The 19,865-nt window shown below is 47.9% G+C and overlaps 1 protein-coding gene and 1 pseudogene across 3 annotated transcripts in view; one reads left to right on the top strand and one right to left on the bottom strand.

Moving 5' to 3' along the window:
* Positions 1-231: 231 nt before the first annotated feature.
* The window catches only part of CDC25A (cell division cycle 25A), a 35,422-nt gene continuing 15,788 nt past the window's right edge, over positions 232-19,865 (bottom strand). For 2 of the 3 annotated variants that reach the window (XM_066244677.1, XM_066244678.1), the window contains 8 exons: positions 17,902-17,976; positions 10,783-10,956; positions 6,087-6,185; positions 4,902-4,964; positions 4,708-4,806; positions 3,548-3,678; positions 2,173-2,284; positions 232-1,951 (listed from right to left, as the gene is read on the bottom strand). In XM_066244677.1, the coding sequence (XP_066100774.1) occupies positions 1,811-1,951; positions 2,173-2,284; positions 3,548-3,678; positions 4,708-4,806; positions 4,902-4,964; positions 6,087-6,185; positions 10,783-10,956; positions 17,902-17,976 (894 nt within the window). In that variant the 3' untranslated portion in view covers positions 232-1,810. The remainder of the gene's footprint in view (positions 1,952-2,172; positions 2,285-3,547; positions 3,679-4,707; positions 4,807-4,901; positions 4,965-6,086; positions 6,186-10,782; positions 10,957-17,901; positions 17,977-19,865) is intronic. The other variant, XM_066244679.1, reaches the window with a different exon arrangement.
* Positions 3,708-4,214, top strand: LOC136314528 (ATP synthase subunit f, mitochondrial pseudogene; annotated as a pseudogene).

Here is a 19,865-nt window from a genome sequence, read left to right as displayed (position 1 = left end):
CAAGGTCGCTGGCTTGAGCAAGGGGTCACTCGGTCTACTGTAGCCCCATGGTCAAGGCACATATGAGAAAACAATCAATGAACAACTAAGGTGTCGCAATGAAAAACTAATGATTGATACTTCTTATCTCTCTCCGTTCTTGTCTATCCCTCTCTGTGACTAACTCTGTCTCTGTAAAAAAATAAATAAATAAAAATAAAATAATTTAGGAAGAGAACATGGGTTCAAGATTGGTTTTATTTTCAGAGCCTCCAGGTCAGTTAGCAACGCTAGCCAAGCTGGTACAATCTGAAGGCCACCCCACCTCCCTTTTCAGGCACTCAACCAACAGAATCCCTCCAAACAAGATTAGAAACCAATTGAGATGTCTCAATGTATGAGAAAAGAGGTCTTTTCTCTCTACCTCCAACTCCCCACATACTTTTTCTAACAAGATTGTTTTACAGTCAAATGCAACTCAACTCCATGAACACAGCATCCAGCCATCTCCAGTTATCACGGTTCCATCCCCATCCCCACCCCCAGAACAGGGTGCTGAGGCAAGAGGGCGGCTGACCGTGTGTGTGAGTCAAACGTGGCTACATTCTCAAGGGAGCAGAGATGGTGAGGAGGCTGGGCCCGAGAGGAGGGATGAACAGCAACCAAACAGGCCTGTCTAGAACTAGTCAAATCAGCCCCAGCTCCTTGGATGAGAGGAGTTCCTTTGAGACCCCCCTACCTCCATGGGGTTAGAAGAGAAGGCAACTGGTGAGGATCCACCACTCCTAGACCCTCATATTAAAACATGATAAACTCAGAGAGTTAGACGCTGCCTCCTGAGAAACATTCCATACAGTCATCACTTAAGGCCCAGGGCCAGCCAACACTAATGTGATACTCCTTGACTCATAAATGGACTATTTTTAGAAAATTAAAAGCTATCAGAGTATCAGAGTAATAGACGCCATCCCTGAGCCCACCCATTCGCTGCCCGTTTTGGGTTACCTACACTATCACGTTGCAACACTGACCTGGGGGCAGCCCAGTGGAAGCTGTCTGAAGTGCTTTCCTGATTGACTCCTATACCAGCCAACATCACAGGGAACTGGGGCAGGCCACCCCCCACGTAGATCTCAATGGCCTTCGAGGTAAGTCCGGGAGGTTTAGCTTATGCCCTGTAGCCAAGGCTGAGTCCGGCGCCTGCTCCCACCAGCATCTCAGTCTTTGGCTGTAAATAGCAGCAGCCCCAGTACCGCAGCGCCTCCTAGGGGCGACAGAGCTAGTTCTGTCCCACACTCACGTGTTTGCCTCTTCTTCCTCCCTTTTTATCCTTAATTAAAAGCAGAGGTAGTCCTTGGGATGATAAAATGGCAGTATTGTAACTTAAAGACGTACTTAAATAAGTCTCCAGGAGTTAAAGAAAATAAAGTGATTGATGGGGTTGAATAAATTAAAAATATGGGCAATCCCACAAAGACCATTTCTTCCCAGGCCGTCTTTGGTGTTTGGCCAGCAGCATTTCCGTTCTTACTTCTCTCCACTCCCCCCGCCCCCAGGGGACAGTGCCCAGTAGTGCCCCCGGTGGTCCTCCTGCTGTGGGGATGAAGAAGCAGAACAGGTCTGGACTTGGTGCTGAGTTTGGGACGGGGCAGCCTTGGGAGACCGTCCTGACGCAGCACAGCCAGCAGGGCCCTGGGCTCCGGCCTTGGGAGTGTGGCAGGGAAGGGTAAGGCAAGAAGCCCCAGGCCCCTCTCCATGTGTCACCGGCTGGGCTGGCCCCTTTGCAAAGCGGGGAGGGGAGCGGAGGAGCCAGGCCGCCTGCGGCCCGGCCTCAGAGCTTCTTCAGGCGGCTGTACATCTCCCGCTTGCTCTTCTCCCCGGCCCACGTCCGGCTCTTGGTGCGGAACTTCTTCAGGTCTTCTTTGAAGTCCTCATGGTGCATGGGCCGGTAACTGGGGGGCTCACAGTGGGACTGGGGGACAAGAGCGGAGGAGGTCAGGGTGCACCAGTCTCACTCCCAGTCCTGCTCCCTCCCTCTCGGGGGCTGGGAGGCTGAGCAGCAATGCAGACCTGATCAGTGGGTCCCAAAGACCCCTCTTGTGCTAGGCATATCCCATCGCTGAGCAAAAAACAGCCCAGACCATCAGAAGGATCCACCTGTCCGACTGGGACAAAGGGGTGGAGCATGCTCACCTGGCATTTCAGGAAAAACTCCTTGTACCCGCCCTTCAGGACATACAGCTCAGGGTAGTGGAGTTTGGGGTACTCGTTCCCGAGCCGATCTCTCTCTCTCACGTAGCGGCACCTTTAAGAAGGAAGGCAAAGCAAGGTTAGCTCACAGGGCAGAGAAACAGGAAGTCAGCTTTGCAGTGAAAACAGTGCTTAGGGTCGAAGTACTCCTCACACATCTCCTCAACTTTACATTCATTCCTGGAAACAAGTCTGTTGAGATTTGAGTTCCTGGTCACATGTGATCTTTAAAACAGTGCCACAACCTGTGCCACTGCCTTGCATGGGAAGATAGATGGTCTCCCTAAATCTCCTTTCTCCAAATTAGACAGCCCTGGCATCTGACCCATGCCTGGCACCCCCCTGCCAGCACCTGTACCTCATCGGTGGTGACAGTCTTGAGCCAGCCTCCCATCCTTGCTATGTTCTCTGCCTCCTCCTCCTCCGCTACTGGTGTCTCTCCCTCACCTCCTATCTAAGGGGCCTTTTTCTTGTGGCTTCTCCACAGGCCAAGCTGCTCCTGACTCAGGGAACCGTTTTGCATCTTATTTGAATACTAAATATTCTTCCCTGATGTCCTCACTTGCCTGTTGACTCCTTACTGCCCAACTCTTGGTACAAAAGCCAAAGTCCTTACAGGGGTCTACACCTCATCACTCCCATCCCTGCCCTGACCCCCTCATTCTCCACCGTGGCCAGTATGTCCCCCTTGCTGTTTCTTCAACCTGACTGGGAGCTCCCACCTTTAATCTATTTTTTTTTTTTTAACAGGGACAGAGAGAGAGTCAGAGAGAGGGATAGATAGGGACAGACAGACAGGAACAGAGAGAGATGAGAAGCATCAATCATCAATTTTTTGTTGTGACACCTTAGTGTTCATTGATTGCTTTCTCATATGTGCCTTGACCGGGGGGGGGGGGCTATAGCAGACCGAGTAACCCCTTGCTAAAGCCAGCGACCTTGGGTCCAAGCTGGTGAGCTTTTGCTCAAGCCAGATGAGCCTGCGCTCTAGCTGGCAACCTTGGGGTCTCGAACCTGGGTCCTCCACATCTCAGTCCGACGCTCTATCCACTGCACCACTGCCTGGTCAGGCTTTAGTGTATTTTTCAGACACACTTTGACATATTGCATAGCTGTTCCTGACATTAAGAAACTGACAAGTAGAGAAGAATTTCAGAAAACATCTGCTACATGCGAATTTATACCTTCACAAAACCCTGTATTCACATACCATGGTCCAGGCTAAGGCATGGGAGTGACCTGCGTTCTGCAGTCGGATACTCCAAGGACGAGCCCCACACCACCATGTCCCAGAACACCAGCCCTGTGCAGCACTCACATGCGAGGGCCTCGCTCAGAAGAAAACTCGCAGTGGAACACCACGATGATACGCTTGCCATCAGTTGGCACGATGGGCTTCTTGAGTAAGAAGTCTTCAACCTCCTCCTCCATGTGCAAGTTCACCGCACCCTGTGAAGGCCCAGAGACTCTCAGCGCCCATGGCTCACACTTGCAGTGATGATTCCACTAGAAGGCTCTTTAAATGGGCACCTCAGATTCTATCGTGACTATGCATACTTTGAGTGCTACTGGTAAATTTGGGGACTTTCAAAAGCCATTAAGAAAGTGGCAAACACTCGTGCGGACCCCGCAGAGCAGATACCAGGGACTCCAAGTTGGCGTCAGCTGTCCCATTGAAGAAGAGACTCATGGATGTCAAACTAGGGGAGCTGCCAGCTGGATACCGATGCGGGATTTCACCCCTACAGGCACCGCTGGAGCGTTTCAGAGAGGTTATTACCAATACTACAACAAGCATGTCGATGTGAGAAAAGGGAGCGTGGCTGGGATTTCTACTGTGCTGGCAGCTTATGTGCTTTTCAACTACTGCCGTTCTTATAAAGAACTCAAACATGAGCGGCGACGCAAGTACCGCTGAAGAGGGCCCAGTGTGGACTGCACATTCCCCTGACCATTGCTCAGCACCTTGGAATCCTTCCATGGTGTAATTACCCAATAAATGATGGCTGGTAAAAAAAAGAAAGTGGCAAACACTAACAGTGTATTTCAAGTACCTCCTTACCATATTTGAACACTTATTTTATTGGTTAAAAGATTAAAATGCACATACTTTCCTGGGAAAGTATGTCCAACCTCCCTTTCCACTGGGCAACTCAACAATGTTGCCAGAGAGCCCTGGGTCCTTTGGCCTGGTACAGAAATCAGCGGGCACCACCTAGAAACGCTCTTCCTGGTGATGGTGTGCAGGCCCAGACGGGGAGCATCTGCTCTACAGGGTGACCGAGAGCAGTGTAGACCTGGGAACATTCTCTCAGCTTTCAGTACCCCAGGAGTCGAATGCCCTTCCCACAGCGGTCTCTTAATTCTCATCACCAGCATGTGAGCTACTAAGTAGCCAGGAAGACACAGGGGCGGCCGAGGCTTCCCTCCTGCCTCCCATGAGAGCGGGGCTCCCCAGCAGTCCTCAGGACTCCATACCTTAATGTGGCCTCCCTCGTATTCATATGGGTATCGGCAATCGATGATAACAAACTCTTTAATGAGGTTGGCAAAGTTGCCATTCAAAACAGATGCCATCTGTGGATATAAAACCAAGGAGAATCAGCTTTGGCTGCCACAAACAAGTAGGTTCAAATACTCCATGTGAAGCAAGTTTCAAAAGGATGACTTACAATTTCTGGGGAGATGTATTTTAAGTCCTGGTGCTTCCCAGCAACTGTATGAAAGAGATAACCCTTAAAAATAGAGAGAGAGAGAGAGATTTAACTAATAAAGCACATCATCCCCATTTCCCGATGTTAAGTATACTTCACTCATTTACTGAACACCTACTATGCCCAAAATGGCGCTAGGAATTGGAGATAGAAAAATAATAAGCAATTCCTCATTAGGGCAAGTGCCTGAGTCAAGGATGTGGCCTATCCCTGTGGCCACATGCAGGATCATTACGGCAAACAGAACCAACACTGCAAGTAAACAGTCCACAGGCAACACACCAGGTCTTTGCTTGCTCCTGCCTTTGTTCTGGAATTATCTATCTTTAACCTAAGTGGTTAAAGGAGCCCTGTTCCTTTAACCCCCCTGGCTGAGCCTGACTGGTGGTGGCACAGTGGATAGAGCATCAGCCTGGGATGCTGAGGTCCCAGGTTTGGCTGGAGCACCACCCCCTCCCGGCAAGGCACATACGAGAAGCAATTAATGAAAAACTAAAGTACTGCAACTACACGATGATGCTTTCCATCTCTCTCCCTTTCACTCTCTCTCTTGCAAAAAAACCACCCCCCCCCCGCACTGATATCATTCATTAGCCATTAGCCCAGACACAGTCTGCTCACTGAACAAGCCCTCTCCACTTCTCCTAGCCTGCTGACACTGCGCTAACATGTACTTCAGTCTGCTGTGTGGTACATGGGTCCCTGTCCACAGGGCTCAACACATCTTACTGATCACGTCAGGTGTTTTGAGGGAAAGAACTGGGTCTCATTTTAGAATCTTTGCCTAACACATATGTGCTTCAATAAATGTTAGCTAAATTAATGAACAAAAGATTGATCTGGTAACCTGTAAGTCACATGTGGCTAAACAAGCCACTAATGACACATTCCCTGTCCCACCCTTATATTTCACCACATTTCAAAAGTGGCAAACTCCTCTCCAGAGGAAATCCAAGTCAGGCTACCTCTGGACTTCCCGGGAGCCTTTTTCTTCAAAGGCCACACTTCATTGGACCATGGGGAAATGAAGTTCCAATCCTGACCTTCTGCCACCTCTGAGAGAGAGAAGACTGAGCGGGGTTCTAGGCAATCCCCATCAGCCCCGCATAACATTGCTAGAGGTCTGCACCTGCTTGCAATTACCTTGGAAAAGTCTCCTATAAGGTCTCTTGGGTCATTATCCAAAATACTCTCAATGGTCTCTTTGGGGGCAGATATCAGGGATAAAGACTGATGTGGAATCTGTAACAAATCAAAGGTGGAAAATGAGGCCAGGGTTCTAAATAGGACTTTTGAAAACATTCACCTGGAATATGTCACAAGGAGATCAAAATGTTAATGTTTATATTTAACAAATAAAGATTTTTCATATTTTATTGAATATACAGTGAAAGAAAAATGAGTTGCTGATAGGTCTATTTAGCATCTAACTGAATTGCTCTGAAACTAAGCCCACCCCACACCCTCTTTAGAGCAGGATTAAAAGTAAGGCTTAGCCAAAAAAAAAAATTCTTAGCTCTCTCCACAGAGAAGCTCTAGGGGTGCCGTGAGCACCCTTAGGATAGGGTGGTCTCTAAATACTATTTTCCACTAAAAGAAACCAGGACATTTTGAAGATGTGCTGGACCGCAGGCTGGGATGTGGGAGCTATCAGACTGAGAGCGTGTCAGAAGGGCTAATCATAGGGAGGTAAGAATTTCTTAGGCACTAAATATAAATTTAAACAATAGAAAAGTTGAAATACATTTAACAATTAAGCCCCTCATTGGGAGGAGGATGAGGGGCTTGATGAAAGATGAAGGGATTAAGAAAAAATGTATTTATATCTATAACGCACAGACACAGACAACCGTGAGGTGAGAGCCAGAGGGGAGTCAGACAGAGGGTAGGTGGTGATGGGAAAGGGGGGAAGGAGATGAAGAGACTCTGCTGGGGTCGACGAGCACAAGATGTGGTATGCAGATGTTTTATAGGGTTTTATACTCGAAATCTGTATGGTTTTGCTAATCAATGTTATCCAAAATAAATTCAACTAAAAACAAACAAACAAACAAACAAACAAAAACCAATTCTGGCCTGACCAGTGATGGCTCAGTAGACAGTGTTAACATGGGGTGCTGAGGTCTCAGGCTTGAAACCCCGAGGACACCATCTTGAGCAAGGTTCACTGGCTCAGCTGGGGCCCCCCCCACCCCCCATCAGGGCATGTATGAGAAGCAACCAATGAGCAACTAAAGTGACACTATTATGAGTTGATGTTTCTCATCCCTCTCACTTCCTGTATCTCTCAAGGAAAAATTAAAAAAAAAAAAAAGGACAAAACCAAATATTAGTAAAGATGAAGAAATGGAACTCTCATACATTGTTTTGAGCACAACCACTTTGGAAAACTATCTGGCAATAAAACACTTGACTAGCCTAGGACCAGTATTTTCATGAGAAATGAAATTGTATGCTTACAAAAAATAAGTTTATAGTAGTTTTATTTATAGTACCCAAAACCTGTGAACAACCACCCAAACATCAATCAGGAGAACAGAACCAGTAGTCTGTTCATGTGATGAAATACTATGCAGCAATGAAAAAGAAAAACCTCCATGGAGCCATGGCCTGATGGCTCTGTTGGTTAGAGCAGTGGTCCCCAACCTTTTTTGGGTCACAGACTGGCTTAATGTCAGAAAATATTTTCACGGACCAGCCTTTAGGGTGGGATGGATAAATGCACAAAATAAAATTATGCGACCGGCGTAAAAACTGTGGTATTTTAAAATATAATTGTCGAACTTACGAGACAAGCGTCAAGAGTGAGTCTTAGACAGATGTGTAACACAAGGAATCTGGTAATTTTAGAAAATAAAACATGTGCACGATTTGGGTCTGCAAATGCCCAGTGTCAGCCATATGCAGCGGCATATTTAATAAATCTCCTCCTTTAATAAAACCTTTCAAAATTCAAAAAAATAAAATAAATTAAAAAAAATAAAACATGGTCCAGACTTAAATATAAATAAAACGGAAATAATGTAAGTTATTTATTCTTTCTCTGTGGACCGGTACCAAATGGCCCACAGACTGGCACCAGTCTGTGGAATGGGGGTTGGGGATCACTGGGTTAGAGCATTGTTCTAAAGCCCAGAGGTTGCTGGTTTGATCCTCGGTCAGGGCACATACAGGAACAAATCTATATTCCTGTCTTCCCCCCCTTCCTCTCTTGCAAAAATCAGTAAATAAATATTATTTTATTTAAAAAAGCCTGACCAGGCAGTGGCGCAGTGGATAGAGTGTTGGACTGGGATGCCGAGGACTCAGGTTCGAGACCCTGAGGTGGTTGCCAGCTTGAGCGTGGGCTCATCTGGCTTGAGCAAAGAAAAAGCTCACCAGCATGGACCCAAGGTTGCTGACTCGAGCAGGGGTTACTCGGTCTGCTGAAGGCCCACGGTCAAGGCACATATGAGAAAGCAATCAATGAACAACTAAGGTGTTGCAACAAAAAACTGATGATTGATGCTTCTCATCTCTCTCTGTTCCTGTCTGTCTGTCCCTATCTATCCCTCTCCCTGACTCTCTCTCTGTACCTGAAAATAAAAAAAAATGAGTTTACTATTAAATTCATGCAGAGATAGCAATGCAGCAAACCTAAAGAAACAAGAGGCCCCAAGAAAAGCCTGTTCTCCCAGAGGAGTAGGAAAGGGGCAACCTATTAAGACAAAACTTTAAGACAAATAAAACATTCCATTCCAACCTACATCGAAAGAAAAATCAGGACCCTACTTCCTGCCTCGTCAGTAGGAAGGAGCTTAGATTTTTGCCCTTGCCCAGCTATAATAAGAGGCCCAATCTTGACTCCACTGGGATAGTGTCAGTGGAGTCCTCCCTCGCAGGGAGCTTAAATTAGCTTTCTTGTTTAGCAATAACGAGGCTCACCACCAACCTCTGTATCACACCCATGCAGACTGTGTTGGGGAACCTGCACTTCCACCCCACCGCCCCCGCAGTATCAGAGAACCGCTGAAACAAAGATTTACACAGACTCAAGTCTAAAAATATCCAAAGTACACAAATACAATAGAAAAATCACTTGTCAGCCTGACCAGGTGGTGGCGCAGTATATAGAGCATCAGCCTGGCGTGCAGGAGTCCTGGGTTCGATTCCCAGTAAGGGCATACAGGAGAAGCGCCCATCTGCTCCTCCACCCCTCCCACTCTCCTTCCTCTCTGTCTCTCTCTTCCGCTCCCACACCCAAGGCTCCACTGGAGCAAAGTTGGCCCGGGCGCTGAGGATGGCTCTATGGCCTCTGCCTCAGGTGCTAGAATGGCTCTGATTGCGGCAGAGCAACGCCTCAAGATGGGCAGAACATCGCCCCCTGGTGGGCATGCTGGGTGGATCCCGGTTGGGTGCATGTGGGAGTCTGTCTGCCTCCCCGTTTCCAACTTCAGAAAAATACAAAAAAAAAAGCCAACCCCCAAAAAACAAACTGATGATTGATGCTGGCCATTTCTCTCCATTCCTGTCTGTCTGTCCCTATCTATCCCTCTCTCTGACTCTCTCTCTCTCTCTCTTTTTTTTTTTTTTTCTCCTCATTTTTCTGAAGCTGGAAACAGGGAGAGACAGTCAGACAGACTCCCGCATGCGCCCGACCGGGATCCACCCGGCACGCCCACCAGGGGCGACGCTCTGCCCACCAGGGGGCGATGCTCAGCCCATCCTGGGCATCGCCATGTTGTGACCAGAGCCACTCTAGCGCCTGGGGCAGAGGCCACAGAGCCATCCCCAGCGCCCAGGCCATCTTTGCTCCAATGGAGCCTTGGCTGCGGGAGGGGAAGAGAGAGACAGAGAGGGAAAGCACAGCAGAGGGGTGGAGAAGCAAATGGGCGCTTCTCCTGTGTGCCCTGGGCGGGAATCGAACCCGGGTCCTCTGCACGCTAGGCCGACGCTCTACCGCTGAGCCAACCGGCCAGGGCTCTGACTCTCTCTCTATACCTGTAAAGAAAAAAAGAAAAAAAAAATCACTTGTCAGACCAAGAACCAGAAAAATCTCAACTTGAATAGGAGAAAGACAATCAAATATGACAAGGATTTTCAAGCAACCACCACAAAAATGCTTCAAGAGGCAATAACAGCCTGACCAGGCGGTGGCTCAGTGAAAAGAATGAGATGGGATTCAGAGGCCCAGGTTCGAGACCCCAAGGTCGCCAGCTTGAGCACGGGATCATCTGGTTTGAGGAAAAAAAAAAAAAAAAAAAAGCCCACCAGCTTGAGCCCAAGGTCGCTGGCTTCAACAAGGGGCTACTCGGTTTTCTGAAGGCCCGCGGTCAAGGCACATATGAGAAGGCAATCAATGAACAACTAAGGTGTTGCAACGCGCAACAAAAAACTGATGATTGATGCTTCTCATCTCTCTCCGTTCCTGTCTGTCTGTCCCTGTCTATCCCTCTCTCTGACTCACTCTGTCTCTGTTTAAAAAAAAAAAAAAAAAAAAAAGAGGCAATTACAAACATGCTTAAAACAAATAAACAAAAAGCAGCCTGGCCTGGCTGTCGAGGTGCAGTAGATAGAGGTCCCAGATTCAAAACCCTGAGGTCACCAGCTTGAGCACAGGGCCACTGGCTAGGCTTGAGGCCTCCATCAAACCCCGCCCTCAAGGCACATATGAGAAGCAATCAATGAACAACTAAGGTGCCACAACTACAAGTTGATGCTCTCTCCTTTCCTGTTTCTCTGTCTTGAAAACAAAACAAAACAAAAAGGGAGTCTCAGCAAAAGACAACCCAATTGAAATTTTAGAACCGAAAAATACAGCACCACTCTCCTTGAGGAAAACAGAACCTGCAAAACTAACCTCCGGGGGCTTCTCTGGACTGGCTGCCCCGTCAGGACTGGCCCAGGCCGTACTCTTCCTCCGCTTCGTGCATCCACGTGGGGACTCCTCCTGAGATCGTTCTGGTCTTTTCAATACTGACCGCATGGCAGAGCCACACGGGGAACTGGAGTCAAACCGTCTGCATCGATTGCTCTTTGGGGGGGAAAAAAAGAGAGAGCCACCTTTCATTAAAACCTGCTCACTTGAGCCTGACTGGGTGGTGGCGCAGTGGAGAGAGCGTCAGACTGGGATGCAGAGGACCCAGGTTCCAGACCCCGAGGTCTCCAGCTTGAGCGTGGGCTCATCTGGTTTGAGCAAAGCTCACCAGCTTGAACCCAAGGTCGCTGGCTCGGCCTGCTGTAGCCCCACGGTCAAGGCACATATGAGAAAGCAATCAATGAACTAAGGTGTCACAATGAAAAACTGATGATTGATGCTTCTCATCTCTTTGTTCCTGCCTGTCTGTACGTATCTGTCCCTCTCTCTGACTCTGTTTCTGTAAAAGAAGAAAAAAAAAACCCTAAAAAAAAAACCCTCCTGTTCACTTGAATGAGTAAAGAGTCGACCCTAGGACTTCCTGGGATGGTTTAAGATCCAGCCTACATTAGGAAACAGACATTGCCCATTCACCTAGTGCCACCACCTTTTTTTTGGGTATTTTTCTGAAGCTGGAAACGGGGAGAGACAGTCAGACTCCCGCATGCGCCCGACCGGGATTCACCCGGCATGCCCACCAGGGGACGATGCTCTGCCCCTCCGGGTCGTCGCTCTGCTGCGACCAGAGCCACTCTAGCGCCTGGGGCAGAGGCCAAGGAGCCATCCCCAGCGCCCAGGCCATCTTTGCTCCAATGGAGCCTTGGCTGCGGGAGGGGAAGAGAGAGACAGAGAGAAAGGGGGGGGGTGGAGAAGCAAATGGGCGCTTCTCCTATGTGCCCTGGCCGGGAATCAAACCCGGGTCCCCTGCACACCAGGCCGACGCTCTACCGCTGAGCCAACCAGCCAGGGCCAGTGCCACCAACTTTTACAGGATACAGCACCTACTGCCTGGTGCTCAAGGAACATGTACTGCCTGACCAGGCAGTGGTGCAGTGGATAGAGCATTGGACTGGGATGTAGAGGACCCAGGTTCAAGACCCCGAGGTTGCCAGCTTGAGTGCGGGCTCATCTGGTTTGAGCAAAGCTCACCAGCTTGGACCCAAGGTTGCTGGCTCCAGCAAGGGGTCACTCGGTCTGCTGAAGGCCCACGGTCAAGGCACATATGAGAAAGCAATCAATGAACAACTAAGGTTTTGCAAGAAAAAACTAATGATTGATGCTTTTCATCTCTCTCCGTTTCTGTCTGTACCTATCTATCCCTCTCTCTGTTAAAAAAAAAACAACATGTACTAAGCTTATATTATATGGAGGTGAGGAAGACAATCCATGCCTTCAAAAACTTTTGTCTTTAAAAAAAAAGAAAAAAAAGTCTTCCTGTCTACATAGGGTCCTAAGAGTCAAGTAACTGGAACCTACTTTTGGCTTCCTCTGCCCCTCCATTTTATTACTCATGCCTTGCTTGAGCAGCTTAACAAATTTTAACACCCTACCTAAATCCAGAAAAGATGTGAGGTAGTTAGATTTAAGACAGAGCTAGTAAGGTGGTTTAAACAGAGTTAAGAGTGTAAGTTTGGGTCCTGGCCAGTTGGTTCAGTAGTAGAGTGTTGGCCCGGCGTGTGGATGTCTCATGTTTGTTTCCCAGTCAGGGTACACAGGAGAAGCGACCTTTCTACCCCTCCCCTTCTCCCTTCTCTTTCTCTCCTCCTCCTGCAGCCAGGCTCCGTTGGAGCAAGTTGGCCCTGGGCACTGAGGATGACTCCATAGCCTCATCTCAGGTGCTAAAATAGATTGGCTGTCAAGCAACAGAGCAAAAGCCTCAGATGGGCAGAGCATCGCCTGGTAGGGGGCTTGCTGGGAAGATCCTGGTCAGGGCACATGCAGGAGTCTGTCTCTCTGCCTCCCCTTAATTAAAAAAAAAAGAGTGTAAGTTTGGAGGGTGCAGGGGTCCACAGAGGAGCAATTGCCTTTCAAAACTGTGTTCAAAAGTCCTCTCTACTTGGGTCATTTTATCTATTTATTTATTTATTGTTTGTTTGGTTTTTTTGTAACAGAGTCAGACAGAGGGACAGATAGAGACAGACAGACAGGACGGGAGAGAGATGAGAAGCATCAATTCTTCATTGCGGCACCTTAGTTGTTCATTGATTGGTTTCTCATATGTGCCTTGACCGGGGGGCTACAGCAGACCAAGTGACCCCTTGCTCGAGCCAGTGACCTTGGGTCCAAGCTGGTGAGCTTTTGCTTAAGCCAGATGAGCCCTCACTCAAGCTGGCGACCTCGGGGTCTAGAACCTGGGACCTCTGTGTCCCAGTCCGACGCTTTATCCACTGTGCCACCACCTGGTCAGGCTGTACCTGTGTCTTTTTTTTTTTTTTACAGAGACAGAGAGAAAGTCAGAGAGAGGGATAGACAGGGACAGACAGACAGGAAGAGAGATAAGAAGCATCAATCATTAGTTTTTCGTTGCGCATTACAACACCTTAATTGTTCATTGGTTGCTTTCTCATACATGCTTTGACTGCGGGCCTTCAGCAGATGAGTAACCCCTTGGGCTCAAGCTTGTAAGCTTTTGCTCAAACCAGATGAGCCCGTGCTCAAGCTGGCGACCTCAGGGTCTCGAACCTGGGTCTTCCGCATCCCAGTCCGACGCTCTATCCACTGTGCAACCGCCCGGTCAGGCTCTACCTGTGTCATTTAAAAATTTCCCAGAGGCCCTGGCTAGTTAGCTCAGTAAATTAGTTTGTCCTGATATGCCAACTTGTGGGTTTTATCCCTGGTCAGGGCACAAATAAGAATCAACCAATGATGACACCGAATGTGTGTGTCTCTCTCCCTTCCTCTCACTCTAAAATAAAGAAAAAGATTATAGTTCTTTTGTCCCGTATCTATCCTCGTGGTCATTGACAATTAAATATGTAGTTATCAATGCAGATATGCAGCTAAGGCTGTGTAACTGAATTTATACTGTGACAATAGGAACTTCCCCTGTACACTATGCAGGCACAGCCTTGCTCAAAGTTTCCATTTGAAGTTATCTCTGATGGAAACATGAGTCTACATATGGATAGACTTTTCTTCCATGAAAAAATATACTTTCTTTGAGCTACTGTTGTTTGTCAAGCGTTGTGCTAGGTGCTATGGAATACAAACAAGAATGGCCTGGCCTGTGGTGGCGCAGTGGATAAAGCAGTGACCTGGGATGGTGAGGTTACTGATTTGAAACCCCGGGCTTGCCTGGTCAAGGCACATAGGAGAAGCAACTACTATGAGCTGATGCTTCCTGCTCCTCCCTCCCTCCCTCCCTCCCCCTCTCTCAAATCAATAAATAAAAGCTTCAAAATAAATAAATAAATAAATAAGAATAACCCAGTCTTTAGACTAAAGGTTTCAGATTAAAAAGGCCTTTTCAAACTACCTGAATTCTATACCTACAAACAACTCTGGTCTTTTCTAATTGACGCTCCTTATTTCATAGATTAGGAAATACGCAGATAGATCAATTGCATCCCACAAGGTCACAGCTTATAGATAGCGGAGGTGAGGTCTAAAACCCAGCTAAAGTCCTATCGTCCAAGCTGTGACTGGCTCTACCCAGTGAAGAGGGCAGGACTGAGGACATACCCACACCATCCCAGATGGTAGAGCACACAGGAGATAGCAGGCTCTCTGCGCTCAGGCTCTTAATCACAATTACAACAACCACTACCACCCGACCAGGTCAAGGAGCCACCTCTGGAGTGTCTCTAAACACTGACACCGGGGTCATCTTCAGGGCTTCTTCTCTTCCCCTCCATCACACCCAAATACTAGAAACCCTAATTTACAAAGTTCCTTCCATCTGTGCCCTCTCTCCATATGATTCAGAGAAAGTTTTCTTTGAATAGCTGCTGCAGGCTGGCAAATGGCATGTTTGTCAATGATCCCTGCACCCTGCCAGATAAAACAGCAACACTCCAGGAATCCTAGGGTCCCTGGGGAAATCAAGTCCAATGCATCTGTCTGACAAACCCATACAATCTTGCCCGTGCCCACCACATGCCCCTCTCCAGCTTCACTGGGCTATGGCTATTTCCTCAAATGAATTCTTTCATGAGAAAGAACATCCTTCCCCCCAAGTTCCCACATATCTGGGGATCTACCTCACACGTACTCTCCCTGGGGGATCCCCGACTTGCTCACAGCATCGTGGTTGTTTGCAGCCCACAGTTCTTTCCAGTGACAGACACTCTTGCTCTTGCAGTGTCCACACCGCCCACACATTAAAATGGGATACAGGGCTATCTACACGAATCTAACAAGGCCGCTCGTCCAAGATAAGCTGCTGTCTGCTTCACCATCGTGTGCTCCTTGATGGAAAATCTTGCTGCTGTGTGACTGCTGTGTATAAGTATGCAGTTTGAATCCTGGGGCTAAACTAAACACCGCTGTAACTAAGGGAGGCAGGAGAGACAAACTCTATTTAGGGCAGGAGGACAACACACAGGCTATAAAAATGACTAATTAGCCTGACCAGGCGGTGGCGCAGTGGATAGAGCGTCGGACTGGGATGCGGAGGACCAGGTTCGAGACCCCGAGGTCACCAGCTAGAGTGCGGGCTCATCTGGTTTGAGCAAAGCTCACCAGCTTGGACCCAAGGTCGCTGGCTTGAGCAAGGGGTTACTCGGTCTGCTGAAAGCCCACAGTCAAGGCACATATGAGAAAGCAATCAATGAACAACTAAGGTGTCACAATGAAAAACTGATGATTGATGCTTCTCATCTCTCTTTGTTCCTGTCTGTCTGTCCCTATCTGTCCCTCTCTCTGTCTCTGTAAAAAAAAAAAAAAGACTAATTAAAGGATTCTGGCTAGAAGCAGTCTCAGTGTGGAAGCACAGGCTAAGTGAGCCCAGACTCCTAGCTGAAGCAAGTGTTGGTGGTCACCGCAAGCTGGCTGCCCCTTCTCAAAATCAGGTGACCTCTCAGAGCCAGGCCACACTGGGAGGCCCAGACGGGGCTCTGCTCTGCAAAGGCGGGAAGCAGAGCTTCAGTTGGCCATTGTAGGATTCTGAACAAACAGGAAGTAGAGTCATCTAAGGCTATGCTTACGCTATTTAGTTATAATTGAATGGCGGAGTCAAGGGCGATTCTAATTTAAATTTAAACAAGAGAAGTTCAACTGTCTGCTCTAAACCAAGAGGGACTATGTATGAATTGTGGATAAGTCTATATAAGAGAAATGGAAAAACATTAAAAATATATAAGACCTCAATTATCTACAGGTAATATTCTCAGCACCCTCAAGCTCTAAAATATTTCTAACTAAACTTCATGTGTGAATACCTAGAAATAAGAGACAAAGTGTTCCAAATGTTTGGCAGATTCTGTATGCAACTACTGAAAATCTTGGATAAAAAGTCAAAATAAGAGTAAGAAAGATGAGAGCCAGAGACCTAGGAATGAGGATTGCCAGCTCCCCTTGCAAACAGCAGCCCTAACAGGAGCCCTAGCCCATGTGGGCGTGTGCACTCCACTGGCTCCTGAGGTTCGAAGCTGGGCACGGCCCCAGCCCCAGACTATCTGCACCTGCATCCACAGCCTAGAATGCTAAGCTGCCATCAACCACTGCTGCTTATGAGGATCCTCAAGCTGCTACTTGGTTCCCCTTCTAGAGGATCCCTTCCTGGATGGCCTCCCACCCTTCCTTTCCCTTCCCATGCACACGCACATAGTACTCTGCAACTTGCCATGCCTTAACTCAGCTTTCTGGCTCAAAAACAGCCACAAACACCCTGCTAGCTCCTGCGTGGCCATTTCATAGCTGTGCTAATGCTTTGTGATCCAAAACCAGTTGTTCTTTTTCTGCATTTAACAACAAGACTAGCCCTCGCCTGATAGCTCGGTTGGTTAGGATCACCCCAAGACACGAAGGTTGTAGGTTCAATCCCTGGCCAGGGCACACACAGGACCAGATCAACATTCCTGTCTCTCTCTCTCTCTCTCTCTCTCTACTCTTCACCACCTAAAATAAAAAAAAATCAAAAACCCACATACACGTTAAAGAAAAAAAAAAAAAAAGACTAATTTCTATTCCAAAAATGTCCCAACTTTTCATTGAGTCCATAATATCTATCATGATTTTGAGTCTCCTTATTCTATTGGTTGTTCTCTGAATGTGCTTTAGTTTTTTCATTCTCTCAACTGTGGAAAATAAACATGGCAACCCAGCAGTCCCTGCATCCCGCTCAGCAGCGCAGGGCCAGCATCTGCTTTGGTCCTGGGCCAGGGCTCTCCAGGCAGCACCCGAGGAAGAGCGGCCATGTCCGCTGCAGGCCCACCGCTGGGCTGAGCGGCGCGGGTGACCCTGCCACGGAACCTTTCTCTTCTTGCTGCCTCGGATCCTGTTCCTTTCGTCAGCTACGAACTACGCGCTCAGGAAGCTTTCAATTAAAAACTAAGCCGGGCCTGACCTGTGGTGGCGCAGTGGGATAAAGCGTTGACCTGGAATACTGAGGTTGCCGGTTCAAAACCCTGGGCTTGCCTGGTCAAGGCACATATGGGAGTTGATGCTTCCTGCTCCTCCCCCTTCTCTCTCTCTCCCCTCTCTCTAAAAATCAATTAAAAAATCAATAAAAAACAAAAAAAACAAAAAAAAACTAAGCCCACAGCATTTTACGTAGTTTAAGAATAAACGAATTCAGCTCAGCAGATATCTTCCAGATTATTATCCAGTGATCTTAAACCAGAAGTTAATAGAGGTCAGACTGGTACAGAATGGATATTAGCTGACCAAGAACGGTTGGGATGAACTAGAAATTATAAAGACAAGAACTGCATGCATATACATTACCCAGACATCAATGAGGACAAAAAACTTGAACAAACAAACAAACAAACAAACTCAAATGAAACAACTTTTTGATTCTTGTGGTGATGTGAGCAGAAGGGTTACTTTTCTGTTTAGTCTAGTCTCCTGTCTTAGAGGCCCAATTATTCAAGGCTCCCTACACTCACCAAAATTACTTACCACGTTTGCAGTCCTTCTCATGACAAGGGGAGCTGTCCAGAGGCTTGCCATGCAGGACGGAGTCTCTTCGTTGTTCTAAAGAAAGAGAAAAATGTGTTAAAAAGATCCAGTAGAGATTAGCATTAGCTTAAATCCTTCCGGTGTGATTTTGCCTGAAGAAGACCAGATAGGTCTGGACAGATAGCACCGAACGTTCATCTCTCTTCCCCACTCCCCAACATCTTATTATCAGAAGAGAATTGTATTTTACAGTTCAGTCATCTGCACACAGCTAAAAGCAACCCCCCACCCCAATTTGGAAGGAGCTATCTGTCTCTTCAGCTTTATGCCAGGTAAATAAAATAGCTTCATATCTTTTTTTTTCAAGGGTGACAGGAAGGAAGAGATGAGAAGCATCAACTCCTAGTGTGGCACTTTACATGTGGCTTGAACAGAGAACTCCAGCCAAGCCAGTGACCATGGGATCATGTTGATAACCCTATGCTCAAACCAGTGACCCTGCACTAAAGCCGGCAACCTCAGGGTTTCAAACCTGAGACCTCAAAGTCCCAGGTCAACACTCTATCCACTGTGCCACCACCGGTCAGGCATTTCTTTTTTTAAATTTATTCTTTATTTATTTTTCTTTTTGTATTTTTTTTTTTAATTTTTTTTTTTTAATTTTATTTATTTATTTAATTTTTACAGAGACAGTGAGTCAGAGAGAGAGATAGACAGGGGCAGACACACAGGAACGGAGAGAGATGAGAAGCATCAATCATTAGTTTTTTCAGTGCGCGTTGCAACACCTTAGTTGTTCATTGATTGCTCTCTCATATGTGCCCTGACCATAGGCCTTCAGCAGATGGAGTAACCTCGTGCTGGAGCCAGTAACCCTGGGTTCAAGCTGGTGAGCTTTTGCTCAAACCAGATGAGCCTGCGCTCAAGCCGGCGACCTCGGGGTCTCGAACCTGGGTCCTCTGCATCCCAGTCCGACGCTCTATCCACTGCGCCACCGCCTGGTCAGGCTCTTTTTGTATTTTTTTGAAGTGAGAAGTGGGGAGGCAGAAAGACAGACTCCAGCATGTGCCTGACCAAGATCCACCCAGCAAGTCCACTAGGGCACATCGCCTGTTGCAACTGGAGCCATTCTAGTGTCTGAGGCAGAGGCCATGGAGCCATCCTCAGCGCCTCGGCCAACTTTGCTCCAATGGAGCCTTGGCTGCGGAAGGGAAAGAGAGAGAGAAAAAGGGATGAAGGGTAGAGAAGGAGATGGGCGCTTTTCCTGTGTGCACTTGCCAGGAATCAAACCTGAGACTTCCACATGCCAGGCCAACGCTCTACCACTGAGCCAAGCTGCCAGGGTCTATCCTCCCCCCCTTTTTTTTGTATTTTTCTGAAGTTGGAAACGGGAGGCAGTCAGACAGACTCCGCATGCACCTGACCAGGAACCACCCGGCATGCCCACCAGGGGGCGATGCTCTGCCCATCTGGGGCATCGTTCTGCTACAAACAGAGCCATTCTATTGCCTGAGGCAGAGGCCACAGAGCCATCCTCAGTGCCTGGGTCAACTTTGCTCTAATGGAGCCTTGGCTGCGGAAGGGGAAGAGAGACAGATAGGAAGGGGGGGGTGGAGAAGCAGATGGGCGCCTCACACACAAGGCCAACGCTCTACCACTGAGCCAACTGGCCAGGGCCTTTTTTTTTAAGAGAGATCCTAACCAGGCAGTGGCGCAGTGGATAGAGCGTTGGACTGGGATGCGGAGGACCCAGGTTTGAGACCCTGAGGTCACCAGCTTGAGCACGGGTTCATCTGGCTTGAGCAAAAGCTCACCAGCTTGGAACCAAGGTCACTGGCTCAAGCAAGGGTTTACTCAGTCTGCTGAAGGTCCATGGTCAAGGCACATATGAGAAAGCAATCAATGAACAACTAAGGTGTCAAAAACGAAAAACTGATGATTGATGCTTCTCATCTCTCCATTCT

Source organism: Saccopteryx bilineata, chromosome 10, assembly GCF_036850765.1.
Source record: "Saccopteryx bilineata isolate mSacBil1 chromosome 10, mSacBil1_pri_phased_curated, whole genome shotgun sequence".
Taxonomy (NCBI): domain Eukaryota; kingdom Metazoa; phylum Chordata; class Mammalia; order Chiroptera; family Emballonuridae; genus Saccopteryx; species Saccopteryx bilineata.
This window is presented reverse-complemented; position numbering and strand designations above follow the sequence as displayed.